Source organism: Benincasa hispida, chromosome 9 (assembly GCF_027475165.1).
Source record: "Benincasa hispida cultivar pf3 chromosome 9, pf3_genome.v1.1, whole genome shotgun sequence".
In the NCBI taxonomy this organism is placed as follows: domain Eukaryota; kingdom Viridiplantae; phylum Streptophyta; class Magnoliopsida; order Cucurbitales; family Cucurbitaceae; genus Benincasa; species Benincasa hispida.
The window spans coordinates 77832995-77854526 of record NC_143486.1 but is presented as its reverse complement, the minus strand read 5'-3'; the positions used below and the strand labels follow the sequence as shown (position 1 = coordinate 77854526).

Sequence of the window (21532 nt, the reverse complement as noted above, 5' to 3'; positions counted from 1 at the left end):
ATAAAATTGTTTTCCCTCTATCATGTGAATGTAGCTAATAAACTGTTAATGAAACCACGGAAATTTGTATGTTGATTATCTACTTTTTTATATTTTTTAGTGTTCTTTATATGTCGATTTCATAACATGAGTCTCAAGGATTAAGATGTTTCTTCCAATTTTTTTTGGAGATGGAGGTTCGAATTTTGCCTCCCTAAGTTTGTTGTTCTTAAAAGAACAAAAACTACAATTTCTTTTTAAGTAGAATAGGTGGGATATTCAAATTACATGCTTCTTAGTTATTAGCTCATTTTCGATATCAATTGAGTTACACTTGCTTTGATGACAACTAAGTTCAACTATGAAGAAGATTAGGAAATAAATTAAATATAATGTTTTTTTTCCCTTCTTTCGAGAAACTTTATTGTAATTGGAAGAATTTCAAATCAATCATAATTTTTCTAAAATTTGGAAAAAAAATGATATAAAATGAGATTTAAATTATTTGCCAAATAGGGAAATATTTTTAGAACTTACTTTACCCTGTTGTTACCATCCTTTCTTAATATATATGCAAATAATATAGATAGGGGTAGAGATTAAATGAGATTGATAATTAGATTAATTTGTGTGTTTAATGATTGTGATTGGGACAAAGGAAAAAAAAAAAAAAAACCCACTTGCAGATATTCTTAAGTCCAAAGCAAACAACTTTGCTTAAGAATTTCTTATTAATTTATTTTTAAGATTATGCAGGAAAAAGAAATAATAATTGGAATCTGAAATCTCAACTTCATGTGAGCTGGTTGCACATGTGTGGGTTTCAAAGTGTATTTAAGTATATAAATGGACCACTAATTTAATGGACCTTATATTCCTCCTTAATTCCATGAACATTTATCATATACATACAAACACATTTACATTTGATTAACCAGTGATTAAAGTTATAATATTCAGTTAATCTAGAAATTTCATCGAGATTAAGAATAATAATAAAACAGCATCATTGTTGATTTCATTCGAGTAAAATAATAATAATAATAATAATAATTCAAGAAATTTACTTGGACGTGGGGCTGGGAATATACTGAAGTTTTCATCGGTGGGCCGATGCCGATTACTCGGATTCCCGGTACATAAATAATTTGTTGCACCAGATTTTTTATTTATTTAGAAAATTACTTTTTTAAGCTTTCAACACTTGTGAGAAATAGGTACATTTTGATCGCTTTATTTCCTAGTTTTTTAGAATGCATTTTAAAATTTCTATTTTTTAATATTTTAAATAATGATATGACATTTTAAATTAAAAAATTAATTTTAAAATGATTAAAATATCATTTTAGCCTATATACTTTGAATATTATTTAATTTTATTTTTAGTGCATATACTTTTAAAAATGTATAATTTTAGTCTATATATTTTAAAAAATTCTTAAATTTAACTTTTTAAAATTAATTTTTATTGAAATTGACTAAATAATAATAATAGAATATGTTTTCAAAACTTATAGTAAAAATGTTAATATAAAATATTTTTTTTAAAAAAATACAAAGATTAAAATAGGACATTTAGAAACTAAAATTAAATAAACTTCAAAGTAGAAGGATGAAAATGGTATTTTAACCAGTTAAAATATTATCTATTCTCTCTTTTTCTATTTTCTCTCGTATCTCACCTCCTTCTGCCCTTCCACTTCACTTCTCTTCTTCGTCTATACTTATTTAAAGGTGATAAAAATGAAAAATAACATAGCTATTATATTTGTAAATAAATAAACTCAATTTACTAGAAAAAAACTAAAAACTTTTGTAGGTCAAATTTAATGAGATAAGAATGAGTGTGGTTTAAAAATTGGAAGTAATTCTTTGATTAATAAAATCAAGAGAGAACATGAAACTCATTCTCCAAAATGAGTTTATAATTCTAAGCTAAAAGTATAAACAAATTCAACTCGAAAGAAATCTCAAATAAATAATGAAAAGGAAGAAGAGGGAAGAATATACAGAAAGAGGTGAGAGATGAGAGAAGACGAAAAGAGAAAAAATGGGAAGAGAGTGAATAGATTGTTTCTTAATTTTAAAATGTTATATCATTAAAATAATTTTAAAAGAGTACTTTAGTACCTTTTTACTCTACTCTTAAAAACTGGAACTAAAAAGTTTTTTTTTTTTTTTTTTTTTTTTTTTTTTTTTTTTTTTTTTAAGAAAAAGAGAGAACTAATTTCCGCTTTTCTATTTGTAATTTTTTTTTTGGGGGGTTGTTTTACCATACCAGCCTTAGTTGGGAGAGAGAAATTACAAAGATATCCCTTTCTGAGCTCAATAATTTAAAAGAAACTCCAATAAATGATTTTGGAAGTAAAACTACAAATAATTTGATTTCTGAAATTGACAGGCTGACGTGGATCCCTTATTTTTATTTAATTCATTAGATGAGTCACTATCAGATTCTAATGAACGGACCAGATTCGTTCCTCAATTGCTGGCTCTCTTTTATCTCCTCCTTCTCCACTTCCCCCCTTCACTTCTTTCTTCTTCTTCTTCTTCACAAACCAGAACCGGTTTTTGTGATTCTGGTTTTATAAATTACAAAGAAAACAAAAGAAAACAAAATGTCTTTGGGGAAGAGGTCACGTGCTCCGATGAGAAAAACGCCGAGCATGACGGAGATCACCTTCGATCTCGGTGGCTCCGCCGGCGAACAATTCCCGCCGTCGCTCGGTTATCCAACAAACACCCAAAAATCAGGGTACCAACAAATGGTTTCCCCAAGAAATTACAGAAGGCATTCCATTGATCTACAAGAAAACACTAATTTCCTCAGAGCTTGTTCTCTTTGCACTCGCCCGCTCGTTCCTGGTCGAGATATTTACATGTACAGGTAAATCAATTTAATCAATTTAATCAATTTAAATCTGATATATTCCAATAGTTCCCAAAAATTTATATTCTATTTTATGAATTTTAGATATGGGTTTTTGGGTTTTGAAATGAAACTGAAGGGGACTCTGTTTTCAGGGGGGACAAGGGATTTTGTAGCGACGAATGTAGGCAAAAGCAAATGAAGCAAGATGAGAGAATGGAGAAGTGCAGTTTAGCATCAAAGAAAGCGGCGGCGGCGGCGGCGGCGGCAGCGGCGGCAGCTGTGGCGGTGGTTTCTACATCGGCTGCCGTTCCACCTCAGATCTCCGGCAAGGGAGAAACGGTAGCTGCTTCATAGTGTTGTTGTATCTCTTTATCTATTATCTAAGCAATATTCCCCATAAAAATTCATCCCTCTTCTCCGAAGAATTTTAATTTCTTTCTTTATTATTGGGAATGGAAATGGGATTAATTCCTTTGAACAAATTAAGAAATGAACAAAAAAGAAAAAAAAAAAGGTCGATTTTGATGCCTTGTTCTCTTATATTATCTCTTCGTTCTTAGATCCATTTTACAAATTGATCAAACATGTAACATACCCAAAATTAAAAAAGAAATCAAAATTAATGAGTGATGTTCTAATCTCCATTTATTCCAGATGGGGTAAATAAGATCAACTTCGTTAGAATTTAATTATTCAAAAACAGAACTGGAAAATTATCATAAAATAATACATAAAAAATGGAAGATACAATTTTTTTTTTTTGATAAGTTAATTGTAATAAGGAAGGGAAGGGAATCTGAGGCCTTGTCAGCATGGCATGGATTGGGGCCCATATGGCATAACAAAAGACAATATATATTGCACAAATGGGAGGGAAGATATTCACTTGAAAAGCAATTTTGCTTTTTTAATTTAATTGTCACATATCTCACCACACATATATTTATAAATTTTTTATGTTAACTATTTAACAAAAGAAAAAGTTTCGGAAAAATTTAGAGATGTATTCTGTTCCATTCCGATTCCAAATAATAATGTCGTTCCCCAGCAGCTGCTTCCACGTGATTTTATAACTTCCTGACAATTAGAGATCAATAATTTAATATTTACTTTTAGCACTCTAATTCTTGCATATATATATATATATATATAGCTTAGCAGGAAAAGAAATTTTTTGAAAAATCAAACATACGTTGAGACGTGTTTGGATTTCCTAAAGAAAAAAAAAAAAGTATTTCAAGAAATCATTTTTATTTATTTATTATAAAAATGGTTTAAAATACAATTTAAAAATGTTTGAAAAACTATTTTCGAGGGATTGCCAAATACTTTAATCTTTTTTAAAAAAGATTCATTTTTAAAATTAAACCAATTCACACACCTTTAGAACTATGACCATGTTTACTCCAGTTAAAACGTATTAAATCAATGGTAATGTGAAAAATAGGTCCTATCTAATTATCTTTGGTGTTATTTACTTGTGTTTGGCATCCATACTGACACATGGGGCCCATATCCAAATTGATTAACGAGCAAAACATGTTCAATCCAATTTATCTGAAAATAGAAACAATTATGAATTTTGGTATCTTTACTGTTATTGTTACCATTACTATTTGACCCTTAGAGATGATGGTAATAATTATAATAAATATGACAAAATTTATAATTCTATATAAATACGATAAAAAACAATTCAATTATATTTATGATTTAAATTTACTACAATTGATCCATCAATGGATGTCTATTACAATTACAACAATTTTAATTATAGTTTGGTAAATATTGCCTAGGTTAAAATTGATTGGGTTTAACATTTTTGTATATGGTAGTTTAATTTGAAAACTTATTTATTTTTTCGTTTAAATAAAGTAATAGATATTTTATTCTTGTTATGTTTTAATTGACATCATGTTTTAAAGAAAAAGAAACATGATAAAACATAGTATAAACATGCCTTTAAAATTTATGAACATTGTCAGGGAATTCATTTTTTTCTTTCAAATATTTGAGAAAGATCTCACCCCCTCCTTTTCTTATATGTAAGAATATAATTCTTAATTTATATTCTTATGATTACTAAACAAAAAAACATTTTTTAACAGTGGCCATGAAAAGAGGGGAAAAATGGTTCCATTTATACCAGCGCCCTAGGACTTAAACTAGACCATTACTATAGACATGCATGCATACAACTCAAATTGACATCTTTTCATGACATAGCAAAACCAAATAAATAACATAAAATAATTAACTTTATTAAAACTGAATAACTGAAGTTCATTTAACAAGGTACCTTTAAAACCATAAAAAAAAAAAAGAAAATTCTCTTAAAAAGTTAAAAAATGCAGATACCAATACTTTGATTTCAAACATCAAAACTAGCAATTTTAAAACATGAGCGAAAGCATATGACTGGTCCCAGTGGTTTGATCACGGATTCTACTTGTCATTTGCTAGTGTGTTCTTACCCTTACCTTAAAAATAAATATAAGAAAGAATGAGTATAAAATATTCAGTAAGTAACCCCACTACTGGGGTCAGGCTAAACATCTATGTCCTCTGGATTCTACTCTCTAGTGGAACGTATATAAACCTCTACTTTCTATAAGATGACTAGCTAGTAGATAGTTGAACCCACCCTACCATAAATGAGATGTACCCACAAACCTTTAGTAAATCTCGAAGGAAACACAAACCTCTGGTGAATCCCGAAGGAAACACAAACCTCTGGTGAATCTCGAAGGAAACACAAACCTCTGGTGAATCCCAAAGAAAACACAAACCTCTGGTAAATCCCGAAGGAAACACAAACCTCTGGTGAAATCCCGAACGAAATCACCATCTCTATTGGGTATCTAATCACAGGTAGGAGTAACTACCACTATCATAAATGTAACATGCATCATAAAACATAGTCCCACAACGTGCAAATACACATCATCATGCTCAATATTCATCTAGCAAATCATAATAACAAAATTGATGGGATTTGAATCCTGAGCGGAAACGTATGAACGCCTTGCATCCCGTAAATCGATTTTTACATAAACAAAATCAGTGTACTAAAACAGAATATGTGTAGAATAAACATGTGAAATAGCACGCTTTAGAGAAAGGAAAGAATCATTCTCACCTTTGTAGATTTCCAAGCTCCTAGAACGATCCTCTCGATATTCTAACAAACGACTCCTCCAACAATCTTGAACACAAACGTCTCATTGAACAATCTTAAACACGACCACGAGAATAACCTTGTTATTCTCAAGGATTTCAGTAGAAGGATGAGTGGTATTCAATTATTGGAAGAGGGTGAGGAGGAAAAACCTTTGGGAGAGTAGAGAGGATTTTTTTTTTGTGGCTTAGGGAAAAATTTGCTCAATGAATACTCACTCCAAAAGGACCATAAGGAAGACTTTATATAGAGTAGGGTCAACCCCTTCTCCAAGTCTTTTTCCAATTTTCCCTTATGCACAATTAATATAACATATTTTAAATTAATTAACACATTAATTAAATAACTATTTATACATTAAATCCAATTTAACATATATATAATTAATTATCATAAACATCGTATGTCTATTTGCAACACCTCTATATATATTAATTAATTCTTTGTGAATCTAATTTACTTGAATTAGTTATTTGAATCCCATTCAAATGTTTCTTTTCAACTTAATTTGAACTATAGATCACATCCATAATCAATTATATATTAATCATATTGATATACAATTTCCTTAAATTGATTTGAACAATTCAAATCATTCTTCTTTAATATCCTTTAGTGAGCTAACAAGGGGACCTGGTGGACCTGTAGATCAGAAGCTCCAATGATATGAGATTAATTGGTTAAACTCATTAACCAAGTTAATCAAAATTTATTAATTGTGGGTATACTCCACTAAAGACTCACAACTACACTTTTCTCACTACAGATATATTTTTGTATCCATGGATATAAACCAATAACAGCAAGTTAGTCCTTCACGAGTGTTCGTAACTCCAACAGGATCAAATTACTATTTTACCCTTGGGTTACCTCTAACTCCTTATGTACTAGTGCTCCTTTAATGAACAGCCTGTTTATGGTCCAACCAATAAAGAGAAACCCCTTTCGGGCCAACGAGAGGGTAGGGCCTTTTGTTCAAGTCCCGGAGACACCACTTAAGGAAACACTTATCTACTTACCTTGAAAACGGAAATGAGTGAATTCCATCTTGTATTATTATGTTCCTAGCTCCTGACTCAGTCTTGTCCCCAAAATGATAAGCTTATTGAGTCGACGAACTAGCCACTCTCACCCATACAAATCAAAGGACAATCCTTCGTAAACAAGAGTTCATAATATACTCAGGATGAAGACTAAGTTGCCTAGGTCATCCTAGTGAAATAGAAACCTAACTAGGCAATAGTGTTATATGTAGTGGTTACTATTTCGTGGTCTGGTCTTATGTAAACTTATTGCATAGGATACTTCCACTCGCATATCACTTACACGAATGCGTCGGATCATTGTGTTTGTATCAAATACAAAGTGGGTCATATCCATAGTGTTATCAGTATAAGGTGCCCAGTCTTATCCCTATACTATAGATCCTTTAGGCTGTATCTTGAACATTGATCCTGAAGGAACTATGAAGGTTTTTGAGCGGAAGCGTGGAGATCAATCCAAATTTTATTTTCATAGAATTAAAATTACAGAATACAAATATTATTCATAGTCACAAATGGAAAAGAGAGAATTAGGGTAAGAAAAGACTTACCCTTGCAGAACCTTTCTTCTTGAAAACCAATTTCCTTCTTCGGTTTTGTCATGAACAATCACAAATGGAAAAGTGATCCAAATGAGCACTACCACAATAAGAACCTCATGTATTCTCTTTTGGGATGAGAATCAATAAGGAGTTATGGGCTCTTAGATTTTTAGAAGAAAGGAAGAGATTGGGAGGAAAATTGTGTTTAAAACTTTTTTTTTTTTTTTTTTTTTTCAAAATTGGAAGAGCACCCATCCACCACACACACATATTAATAGAGACAAATAGGGGGAGGGACTTACAAAAACATTTTCAGAATAAATTAAAATTTATTTTAACAAACCATTTAATATGTATGATAACCACCTTATCATATAATATATATTAAACTATATGTTATATCAAAATATAACATATAACCTATAGTTTCATATTGTATCAAATATAATATAACTTACAGTTTTCATTTTCTCATTAATGCATGGTCTTTAATATAAATTTTATTTATATTAAAATTAATTATATGAATCCAACTCACATAATTAATATTTAAATCAGATATCAGTATTTATTTCCTCTAAAATAAACTTTATATTATAATGTATAAAATACATTATAGTAATTATATCATATATAATTAAATTAAATTAATTATATCACATATAATTAATTCCTTCATTAATTTGAACAACTCAAATTAATCCAAAATTGATTCTCATTAAATCCCTGTTGAGTTATAGAGAGGACCTCATGGATTTGCAGATTGAAGATCCAATGGTACTTGGATAATTAATTAAACTCTTTAATTAAATTACCCAACATCTGTTAACTGTCGGTCACTCCACTACAGACTGACAACTGCACTATTTACATTATAGTTATATTTCTTTGTCCATTGGATATAATTAGTCAACAGTATAATGACCCTTCATAACTTGCTCATAAGTACAATTGGGCCAAAATTACCGTTTTACCTCTATAGTTACATCTAACTCCTCAAGTATCACTTATCCCTCTAATGAAGAATAAATGATAGTCCAACTATGACCAAATTCTTCTCGGGCTAAGAGAGGGTGTGGCCACATTGTTCAAGCTCCGGACAACATTAAGGGAGCAATTTATCTACTTATCTCGACATCAGAGAAGGAGTGAATTCCTTCTTGTGTAGAGTTATGTTCCCAGCTCTCCAATCAGACGAATCTCCAAAATGGTAGGCATATTTAGTAGGTGATTTGGCCACTTTCACCCATGCAAATCAAAGGACTGCCTTCATAGGCAAGAGTTCACAACTCACTCAAGATTCAAATCGTGTCACCTATGGTCATTCTGGTGAAATGTAAGTCTCTACTATTAACGATGTTATATAATAAGACTAATCATTTCGTGGACCAGTCTTATACAAACTCTTAAGTCTCTACTATTAACGATGTTATATAATGAGACTAATCATTTCGTGGACTGGTCTTATACAAACTCTTTGTATAATATATCCTGCTCACATGTCTACACACGAATGACTAGGATTAGATAATTTACTTTACAACACTTGTAACATCTACATAGTGGTCGCATTCGCAGTGTCACCAGGATAAGGTACCCAGTCTTATCCATCTACTACAGACCGTTTAAGTTATAATTTAAACATGATCCATTAGTATGTCACTACATACATGTTTAAATTACATAAAATAACCTAGGATCTTCATTTATTGGATTTAATGTATGCTCATAAAATAACAATTATTTTATTGATAACTAATTGTTTATACAGAGTTTACAAATTATGAGAATATAAGAGAGATTCAGGACACCAACCCCAACAGATCTCTGTACGTCTCAACATACAGTTTAAGACTCATAAGACAACATTGGATGTTAGTTTATTGGATTTAAGGTTATTAAGACAAAATAGAAAACAACACAATAATATTTATTGAATTAACATCTATAACTCTTTATTGATGACAGTCAATTAATAACATTTACTATTTACAAATTTTCTACATTTCACATTCACTGGGGACCCTCTCTAGCTTGCATCATCCAGTTTGATTTTGCGGAACCTCATCCTTCAAAGGGTTGGTGTATATTTGTCCTATTTGTAAAAACTAGGGCACAAAACCCAATAAACTCTCACTTGGACTAAAACTCTAGTCAGTGGGTTGTACATGATATCATAATCGAAAAGGAAGGATTATGGTAAATAAATACAATAAACTAGGGCATCCATGTATCCATTACACATCTCTTACTTGCCCTAGATTATACAATGTACATGTCTCATAGACCTAGATTATCTAGATGACTCTAGAACACTTTAGGCGAGAGAGCCTTCATAAATGGATCGACAATGTTGTGGTCTAAGGCAATCATTGTGACAATCACATCTTTTCATTGCACAATCTCCCATAGCAAGTGATAGTTCCTTTCGATATGCTTTCCTCATTTGTGACTATGAGGTTCTTTAGAGTTGGCTACTGCCCGACTGTTGTCACAGTATAAGGTGATGGGCAAGTTCATATTTGGATCCACTTCCAAATCACTTAGGAACTTCATGAGCAAATTGTTTCCTTTTCTGCTTCACAAATAGTTACATATTCAGCTTCCATAGTGGAATCTGCAATGCATCCTTATTTGATGCTACGTCATACTACAATTCCCCCATTCAAGATAAACACTGATCCTGATGTGGATTTCCTAGAATCCTTGTCACTTAGGAAATCAAAGCCGATGTATCCTGTCAGAATCAAATCTTTAGCTCCATACATCTACATGTAGTCCATCGTTCTCTTAAGATACTTGAAAATGTTCTTAACTGCAGTCTAATGGTCTAACCTTGGATTGGACTGGTACCTACTGACTATTCCCACTACATAATAAATGTCTGACCTAGTGCAAAGCATAATATACATTAAGCTGCACACAACTAAGGCATAGAGAATACGTCTTATATCCTCAACTTCCTTAAGTGTCTTAGGGTACTATTCTTTAGACAAGTGAACTTTGTGCCTGAAAGGTAATAAACCCTTCTTAGACTTCTGCATCGAATATCAAGTCAACATTTTATCGATATAAGCTGCTTGAGACAGAGCCAACGTTATATTATTGCGATCCCCAATGATTTGGATCCCATGTACATATTGTGTCGCTCCCAAACATTTCATTTGGAATTGGGCTGCCAACCATCCTTAATGTCAGTAATATTGAAATTGATGTCCTAAATCTATCTTGTTTTCTCGTAATTTGTAAACTCTATATAAATAATTTGTTATTAATAAAATAAATGTTATTTTATGATCATACACCAAATCTAATAAACGAAGATCCTAGGTTATTTTATGTGATTGAAACATATATGTAGAGACGTACAGGTGGATCATGTTTAAATGATAATCTAAATGGTCTGTAATAGATAGATAAGTTGGGTACCTTATCCTGGTGACGCTACAGATATACCTCATTTTGTAGATGTTATAGTGTCGTAAAGTGCTACAAATGATATGATCCTGATCATTCATGTGAAGACATGTGAGTGAGAGTATCCTATATAAGAATTTGTATAAGATCGGACCACGAAATGATTAGTCTCATTATATAACGCCGTTAATAGTAGGGAGTTACATTTCACCAAGATGACCATATGTGACATAACCTGCATCTTGCATGAGTTGTGAACTCCTACCTATGAAAGCAATCTTTTTATTTGCATGGGTGAGAGCCACCAGATCGTCGACTCAATATGCCCACCATTTTAGGATTCGTCTGATTGGAGAGCTGGGAACACAGCTACACAAGACAGAATTCACTCATTCCCTAATGTCGGGATAAGTAGATAAAGTGCTCTCTTAAGGGCTAATTCGGCTTGAATAATGTGGCCACACCCTCTCTTGGCCCAAGAGGGATTTGGTCATAGTTGGACTATGACTTATTGTTCATTAGAGAGATCAGTGGTACTTAAGGAGTTAGATGTAACTACAGGGACAAAATGATAATTTTGGCATAACTGTACTTACAAGTAATTTGTGAAGGGTCATCGCACTGTTGATTGGTTATATCCAATAGACACCTAAATATATCTGTAGTGCAAAGAGTGCAACTATTGGTCTTTAGTGGAGCGACCAATAGTTAATGAATGTTGGGTAATTTAATTAAAGAGTTTAATTAATTATCCAAGTACCATTAGAGCTTCAATCTATAGGTCCATAAGGCCCCCTTTATAGCTCAACATGGATTATTGAGAATTAATTTTGGATTAATTTGAATTGTTCAAATCAATTGATGGAATTAATTATATGTGATATAATTAATTAAAATAATTTATGTGATATAATTAATATAATATATTTGATACATTATAATATAAAGTTTATTTTGAGAGGAATTAAATGTTTGGATTTGATTCAAATACTAATTATATGGACATATAATTTAGTATAAATGTGATTTATACTAAAAACCATGATTAATTGAGAGAAATACAAACTATATGTTATATTATATTTGATACAATATAAAAACTATAGATTATATGTTATATTTGATATAAAATATAGTTATATATACATATCATAAGTTAGTATATATATATATATAAAATTTAATTTTGAATTAAATTAAATGAGGGAGTTATGAAAATAGCTCCTCCATACTTTTCCTCTTAATCAATCATGGTGTTGAATGGGGAAAGTGATTTTGGTCTCTTTTTGGAAATTTTGATGCAGAAGGTCAGTGGGAGTTCTCTGAAAAAATCTCAAAAATTTACAGAGAAGAAAAGTGTGTTTCTTCTCCCTCTCATCCTCTCCTCCCTCTTCTTAAAATCCAGAGCCTATAACTTTTGAATTCTCAAACCCTAGAAAAGAATATAAAAGGTTCCATTTGTGGTGGTGGCCATTGGGATTTCGATTTTGGAGATCGTTTTGTCCTGATCGAAGTGTTTGTAACCAGATCGAGGGAATTTGTGAAGAAGATTGTCTATAAGGGTAAAATGTTCTTCATCCCTAAAATATTCTATGAATTTGCATGATGTAAATTTTATTGAAATGCATAATTTTTCTGTTTTTGCAAAATTGGGATTCTATGAAAATTGTAACATTGGGATCGATCATCTTCTGCTGCGAACCTTCATCGGTTTCTTTTAAGTAAGATACCATACATCATTCTCAATGAGTAGAATATTGTCCACCTAAAGTACTAAGAAAGCTACTTTATCATTGATGATTTTCTCGTAGATACAAGGTTCATCAACGTTTTGATCAAAACCAAAAGATTTGATCGATGTATCAAATCTAATGTTCCAAGATATGGATGCCATTTTCAACCCATAAATGGATCGATCCAACTTGCAAACTTTTTCCTTCTAACCTTGGGCTATGAACCCCTCGGGCTGAGACATAAAGGTATTCTCTTCAAGATTACCATTTAGAAAAGCAGTCTTGACATCCATTTGTCATATCTCATAGTCATAATATATGGTTGTGGACAAGAGAATTCTAGGCATAGCAACAGGGGAAAAAGTTTCTCCATAATCAATCCCTTCCTTTTGGGTATAACCTTTTGCTACAAGTTTAGCTTTGAAGATTTGTACCTTTCCAACTACATTTCTCTTTCTTTTATAGATCCATTTACACCCTATAGGTTTGACCCCTTCAAGTGGATCTACAAGCTCACATACTGAATTAGAGTACATAAACTCCATTTCAAGGTCCATAACTTTGACCCATTGGTTCTTGTCTACGTCATTCATTGCCTATTTATAGGCCAATGGATCCTCAACACTATCATCTTGTATGGAAACTTAGTTTTAAATAAACTCAAGTAACGATCAGGATGTATCACAATCCTCCCACTGCATCGAGGCACTCTCAACGATTGAGAAGGATGAGACTAACTTGAAGTGTTGGCCTCTTCATTAACTCTTGATGGACCAGAAGCATCAACAACCCTTGTTGATGCTTCAGTAACTTCATTTAATACTATTTTACTACATGGTTTATGACTTTTCATGTGGTCTTCCTCTAAAAATGTAGTGTTTGTCGATATAAACCCTTATTTTCTTGAGGGTTATAGAACAGACTAAAGGAACTCTAATTACAGAGGACCTTTGAGCAGAAACGGATCATCCAAATTCCATTGTGAATGAACTCATACATTTACAGTCATATAGAACATATTATGCAACAAACTTAAATTACAGCATGCTTTGAAAAAAAAAACTAAGGATTAAGAGACTATACCTTTGAAGAACCGTTCTTCAAGTAAATCCCTCGATCAAACTTGATCACGAACGCAACGAACAACTCAGTCTTCCTCGAACAAGTAGCAACTCGATCCTCGAACCGGACACTACATTAGATTACCTTGGTATTCTCGGTGTGAGAATCCAAGAGTGGTTGGCTCTGGCTTATTTTGGTTTTAAGAAAGGTTTAGAGTTTAAGAGGAGGACGATCAAGTAAAGGCAACAACACTATCGTGTAGAAAAATTGGTCTATCGCATAGACTTGCAACTCGATCGTTTAGGCTCTCAAGTGATCATATAGTAAGACTCTCTTACTCAGTTACTAACAATGTCAGTCATTTCACCTGTCTTTTGGAATAATTAAAGCAATTTTATTTTATCCCAATTTGCCATAAAACCGTATAACTACCCACTAAGGGTGGTTATGGGGAAAAAGAAATTAATTATCATATAATTAATAAATTATAAATAAATATGATAACTAACTTATCATATTATATTTATAACCTATAGTTTTAAGATTGCATCATATACAATATATAAACCATAGTTCTTTTTCTATTTTATGGCATTTAATATAAATCATATTTATATTAAATTTAATAACTATAAATCTTATACATAAAAAATATATTTGAATCATATTAGTTCCTCCAATCAAACAATAATGTATCAAATACTTTATATCAATTATATCATATATAATAAACTAATTTAATTATATCATATATAATCAAATTTTCTCTTGTTAATTTGAACATTTGAAATTAATCCAAAAACAGATTCTCAACATGAATCCATTGAGCTACCAAGGGGACCTTATGGACATGTAGCTTGAAGCTCCAACGGTACGTGAATAACTGATTACACTCTTTAATCACATTATCCACCATCCATTAACTGTCGAGCACTCCACTAAAGATCGACAGCTGCACTTTTTGCACTACAGATATATTTTTGTGTCCATTGGATATAACCAATCAACAGTACGATGACCCTTAACAAATGGGCCAAATTACCGTTTTTCCCCTGTAGTTATATATTGCTCCTTAAGTACCATTGATCCCTCTAATGAATAATAGATCATGGTCCTACTATGACTAAACCCCTATCGGGCTAAAAGAGGGTGTGGCGCCACATTGTTCAAGACCCGAAATCAACCCTTAAGGGAGCAATTTATCTACTTACCCCTGCTTTAGGGAAAGAGTGAATTCCATGTTCTGTAGCTAAGTTCCCAGCTCCCCAATCAGACGAATCCTCAAAATGGTAGGCTTGTTGAGTCAACGATTTGGCCACTTTCACCTATGCAAATCAAAGGATCGCCCTCATAAGTAGGAGTTCACAACTCACTCAGGATTAAAGTCATGTTACCTATGGTTATCCTAGTGAAATGAAAGTCTCAATTATGAACAACGTTACATAACGAGACTCAGCATTTTGTGGTCCGATCTTCTACAAACTCCTTTGTATAGAATATCCCTGCTCGCATGTCTTTAATACATGAATGATTAGGATAAGATCATTTATAACAGTTTAGAACATTTGTAACACCTACAAAGCGAGCCATATTCGTAGTGTCATTAGGATAAGGTACCCAGCATTATCCATATACTATAGACCATTTAGGTTATCACTTAAACACGATCCACTTGTATGTCTCCACATACATGTTTAAGTTACAACGATAACCATAGATCTTAGTTTATTGGTTTGTGGTTAATGCAACTAAAATATCATATATTTCATAGACTAAAGTGAATAAAATATCATTTATTATAAATATAGAATGTTTGTTCATACAAGTGTTTACAAACTACAGAACCCTATGAGATTTAGGACATTAACCCAACAATCTCCCACTTGTCTTAAAACTAGTAGGGTGTACAAGACAATCAAATTACAAGTACAAAAAAAAAAAATAAACTAGGCATAAACGCCTAATACAAGATCTCTCACCTGCCCTAGTCCAGCCATGGTCTGTCTTATCGACCCATACTCTGCAGGTGACCCTTAAACACTGTAGCCGTGAGAGCCTTCATAGATGGATCAGTAATGTTGTGCTCCGAAGCTATCTTCGTGACAATCACGTCCCCTCGATGCACAATCTCTCGGATGAGATGGTATTTTCGTTCAAAGTGCTTACTGCATTTTTGACTCTGAGGCTCACGGGAATTTGCCACCATCACTATTATCACAATAAAAGGTGAAGGGCCTAGACATATCTGGAACAACTTCCAGATCAGTCAGGAACTTCCTGAGCCAAACAGCCTTCTTAGCAGCTTTACAAGCTGCTACATACTCAGCCTCCATGATGGAGTCAACGATGCACTCCTGCTTGGTGCTTCGCCATACTATAGCTCCTCCGTTAAGAGTGAACATTGATCCTGAAGTGCATTTCCGAGAATCCCTATCAATCTGAAAATTAGAGTCAATGTATCCTGTAAGGATCAAATCCTTAGAACCATACACAAGCATGTCGTTCCTCATTCTCTGAAGATACTTGAGGATGTTCTTGATGGTTGTCTAGTGACCATGTCCTGGATTAGACTGATATCTACTGACTATCCCCACGGCGTAGCAGATGTTAGGTCTACTACATAACATCGCATACATCAAACTGCCCACGACAGATGCATAGAGGACCCATCTCATTTCCTTGACTTCTTGAGGTGTCTTAGGACACTATTCCTTAGAAAATGTAACTCCGTGCCTGAAAGGCAATAGGCCCTTTTTGGAGTTCTGCATCGAGTACTTGATCAACATCTTGTCAATGTATGATGTCTGAGATAGTGCTGGCATTTGTTTTTTCGATCACGAAAGATCTGAATCCCAAGAACAAACTAAGCCTCTCCCAAATATTTCATTTGAAATTGGGTCGCTAGCCAGTTCTTAACTGAAGTTAGTAAGCCTACGTCATTCCCAATGAATAGGATATCATCTACATATAACATTAGGAAAACTACGGAACTGTTGATGATTTTCTTGTAGACACAAGGCTCATCAATGTTTTGGTCAAAGCCTTATTTGATCGCAGTATCAAACCTTTTGTTCCAAGATTGAGATGCCTGTTTCAGTCCATAAATGGACTAATTCAACTTGCAAACCTTTTGCTTTTGACCTTAGACTATGAATCCCTTGGGCTGCACCATATAAATGGTCTCCTCAAGATTGTCATTAAGAAAAGAAATCTTGACATCCATTTGCCATATCTCATAGTCATAGTATGAGGTAATGGATAGGAGGATGTGGATAGACTTCAGCATGGTAACAGGCGAGAAAGTCTCCTTATAGTCGACTTCCTTTACCTTGGTATAACCCTTTGCAACCAGTCTAGCCTTGAAAGTTTGCACCTTCCCATTAGCACCCCGTTTTCTCTTGTAGATCCATTTACAACCAGAGGGTTAACCCCATAAGGTTGAACTACAAGATCTCAAACTGAATTGAATACATAGACTCCATTTCGAGATCCATGGCTTTGACCCATTCATCTCTGTCAACATCCTCCCTTGCCTTATTGTAAGACAACGAATCCTCAATCTCGCCATCAATTACCATAGCTAGGATTTCAGTTAAACCCATAAAGTGAATAGGTGGGTTCGCAACCCTCCCACTATGTCGAGGGGGACCTACTAGATGAACCTACCTCAAAAATTCTTGTTGAGGTAGTAGGTTCTTCAACAACTCTTGTTGAAGATTCAGTAGTTTGTTTAGAAAGCTCATTCAACACGATTTTACTTCTAGGTATGTGCTCCCTTATATGAACCTCCTTAAGAAAGTAACATTTTTCGATACAAACACTTTGTTTTCTGTAGGATCACAAAAATAACCCCCTTGTGTCCCTTTAGGGTAGTCTGCAAATAGACATAACCTTGAACGTGGTTCTAGTTTCTTAGGATTAGTCTCAAACACATGTGCTGGGCAACCTCAGATGCGGAAATGACGTAAACTAGCTTTACGACCATTGCACAACTCCAAAGGTGTTCTGGAAACACTCTTGGAGGGAACACAGTTCATGATATAAGTTGCAGTCTCTACTGCAAAACCCCAAAACAAGTCAGGTAAGGAAGCGGAACTCATCATCGACCAAACCATATCCAATAGGGTTCGATTTCTTCTCTTTGAGCATTTTGTTGAGGTGTACCAGGTGTTGAGAGTTGGAAAACTATTCCATGTTCTATCATATAGTTCTGGAATTCAGAATTCAAAAACTCTCCATCTTGATCAGATTGAAGCGTTTTAATTGTTTTACTTGATGCATTTTCAACTTTAGAATTGAACTTTTTGAACTTTTCAAAGGACTCAAACTTATGTTGCTTTAAATGAACGTACCTATACCTTGAATAATCATCATTAAAAATGATGAAATATTCATAGCCTCCCCTAGCTCGCACATTCATTGGACCATAAAGGTCTGAATGCACTAGCTTTAGGGGCTTTTTGGCCCTTTAAACTTTTTCAGTAAAAGGCTTTTTAGTCATTTTGCCTTTTAGGCATGACTTGCACAGGTATAGAATTTTCTTCTAACTCACTTAGAAGTCCATTCTGCACTAATCATTCAATCCTATTGAGATTAATGTGCCCTAAACGTAGGTGCCAAAGTTGGGATTTTCTTTATGAGAAATTTTAAGTCGTTTGTTTTGAGTTATGATAGTTTTAAACATCTCTATGTTATGGAGGAAATTTATTGCTAACGGCCTTAGCACATACAAATTATTTTCTAGTTGAGCCGAACATGTATCAACACCATTTTTCAAAATAAACATTTTATTTACAGAAAAATTAAGTGTATAATTACATTCAAGGAAAAACTTTATAGAAATTAAGTTCCTCTTTAACTCGGGAACTATATAAACGCCATTCAGAATGATAAACCTATTCTGTAAAGTCAACCAGAGACCTCCCACTGCCACAGTTGAGGCCATGTGCTTGGTTCCAACTCGCATCGTCATCTCACTAGCACCAAGCTGCTGTTAGGAACTAATTCCCTAAAATGAAGAACAAATATGGTTAGTGGCCCCAAAGTCAATAATCTAGGCAGAATCATCATTCTCTACTAAACAAGTTTCCAAAACTAGTAACTTGTATTTACCTTGTTTGACCTTCTTCTTCTTAGCCAAATAACATGGGCAATTCCGCTTCTAGTGCTCATCCTGGTTGCAATGGAAACACTTTCTCTTGTCAACCTTCACTGGTTGCCTACCCTATGGAGTAGCAGGTTGTGGGTTAGCAGGCGCCTTCCCCTTACAACCCTTTTTCTTCTTCCACTTGTTGGTTCTGGAAGAAGAAGGTGCAGACTTAGTTCATGAGGTCGAACCTTTATGGAACTTTTTGGAAGATGAGGCAACATTTACCTTACCAACCTTCTTCTCCTTGCTTTTCAGTAAAGATTGGAAAGTCTGCAACTAATGTAGTAGATTTGTAAGGTTGTAATCAACCCTGTTAAGAATAACGTTGCTTAAGAAGTGAAGGAAGCTTTTTGGTAACGACTCCAGAATTATGCTAACCTGGCTAGCTTCATTGATGCTCAACCCGTTCATCTCTGCCACTTGAAGTGGACCATCATATTGAGAACATGTTTCCAAACAGATGTTCCCTCCTTCATCCGTAAGTTGAAGATGTACTTTAGAGCGTCGTGCTTGAGTTGTGTGGACGGTTGTCCGAACATTCCCCTCAGAGACTCCATGATCTCACATGCAGTGATCATGGGCTCATGCTTCTTGGCCAAAACGTTGTTAAGGCTAGCCAAGATATACACTTGGGCCTTTTCATTCGCCTGTGTCCAGCGCTCGTACATGTCTTGAATGTTTTGAGCAGCGTTAGAAGGTAGAATAAGAGGACACTTCTCTATAAGGACAAACCTTAAGTCATCGATGATCAAAATCTCATTAATCGTGTTTTTCCAATTAGCGTAATTTTTTACAGTTAATTTATCAGCAGCAAGAAGTGAAAGAGTAGCGGTACCCATAATTAAAATTGCTGAAAAAAGAATAAACTTAATACGTCTACTTGCATTAAACCACTTTTAACACCAATTAAGTTTTAGCAAAATATTTCTATTGTACACTAAGTATCATCTATTTTGCAATGATGCCCCAGTGAGGCAGGAAAAAATTCACCGTATGGTGATCAAGTGCCCCTTCACTGGAATGAGACATTCTTAACTATTAGATAGAGCAACTCCTTGTAACTGAATCTAACAGCCACCATTATTCGGTCCAGAATTTGTTAACATCCTTAACAATTCTGTGTAAGTGTAGCTCCTCATTTTAGGCGTTAGAGTCCCTCCTTAATGAGCCAACCATAGGGAAAAGCATATTAAGACAAGAAACTAAAGTAACCCTATCCATTTTTGGAGATCAAATAAAGAGTTGTGCAAAACAGCCATCCTTTAGGGGGATACTCCCAGGGTGCCAAGAAGCGATGCAGTAAAACTTTATCCAACCTAATGAGAGAGTGTTGGGATTGGTGTGCTAATTCTCCCGGAGTCTCATTATTTTGTAAAGATACACATTGTTCAATAAATAAAATAAGTGTTATTTAATTTTGGCATTTACTTATATGCAATAAACAAAGCTACTTAGTTATCTTATGTGAACTTAAGCATGTATATATGATATACAAGTGGATCATGACTAAACACCTCTTGGAATTCTGCATTGAGTACCTGATCAACATATTGTCAATGTGCGATTCTTGAGACAAAACCAACCTTTTGTTCTTACGATCCCTTATAATTTGGATCCCTAGAACAAACTGCTCCTCTCCCAAATCTTTCATTTGGAATTGGGATGCTAGCTATTTCTTAATGTTAGTCAGAAAACCTATATCATTCCCAATGAGTAGGATATCATCCACATACATTATAAGGAAAGTTATTGAGTTGTTGATGATTTTCTTGTAAACACATGGCTCATCAACATTTTGATCAAAACCAAATGACTTGATTGCACATCAAATCGAATGTTCCAAGATCTAGATGCTTGTTTCAGTCCATAAATGGACCTATTAAGCTTGCAAACCTTTTGCTCTTGATCTGGATTAATGAATCCTTCTGATTGAGCCATGTAGATGGTCTTCTCAAGATTACCATTCAAAAAGGAAGTCTTGATGTCCATTTGCCATATCTCATAATCATAAAATGTGGCTATAGACAGGAGAATCCTGATAGACTTCAACATGATAATAGGTGAGAAAGTTTTCTCATAGTCTACTCCCTCAAACTGGGTATAACCCTTTGCTACAAGTCTAGCCTTAAATGTCTGCACCTTTCCATCTACACCTATTTTCCTCTTGTAGATCCACTTATAACCTATAGGTTTTACCCATCAGGCTGATCCACAAGTTCTCAAATGGAATTGAAGTACATAGACTCCATTTCCTGATTCATGGCTTTAATCCACTCATCTTTGTCAACATCCTCCATTGCTTGTTTATAAGATAATGGATCCTCGACTCCATCATCAGATATGATGTTTTGGGCTTCTATCAAACCCATGTAGCATTCCGGTGGGTTCACAACCCTCCCACTACATCGAGGCAGTCTCAACCCTTGAGATGGTTGACTAGATGTACCAACAACAACTCTTGTTGAACTCTTAGTAGTCTCATTAGAAATCTCATTTAAAACAAGCTTACTTCATGGTTTATGATCCTGTATGTAGTCTTCTTCCAAGAAGATAGCAT

The 21532-nt window shown here is 33.8% G+C and overlaps 1 protein-coding gene and 1 long non-coding RNA gene across 2 annotated transcripts; one reads left to right on the top strand and one right to left on the bottom strand.

Moving 5' to 3' along the window:
- Nucleotides 1-2496: 2496 nt before the first annotated feature.
- On the top strand, nt 2497-3391 carry LOC120086414 (FCS-Like Zinc finger 6-like). Its single transcript, XM_039043051.2, has 2 exons — nt 2497-2866; nt 3004-3391. The coding sequence occupies exons 1-2, from the start codon at nt 2598-2600 to the stop codon at nt 3203-3205; spliced, it is 471 nt and encodes a 156-aa protein (XP_038898979.1). The 5' UTR covers nt 2497-2597; the 3' UTR covers nt 3206-3391.
- Nucleotides 3392-3732: 341 nt separating this feature from the next.
- LOC150034085 (uncharacterized) lies at nt 3733-6245 on the bottom strand. The gene is made up of 2 exons (XR_016532109.1): nt 5991-6245; nt 3733-3928 (listed from the first exon to the last, which is right to left on the bottom strand). It is a non-coding gene; the product is annotated as an uncharacterized LOC150034085 (long non-coding RNA).
- Between the last annotated feature and the right edge of the window lie 15287 nt (nt 6246-21532).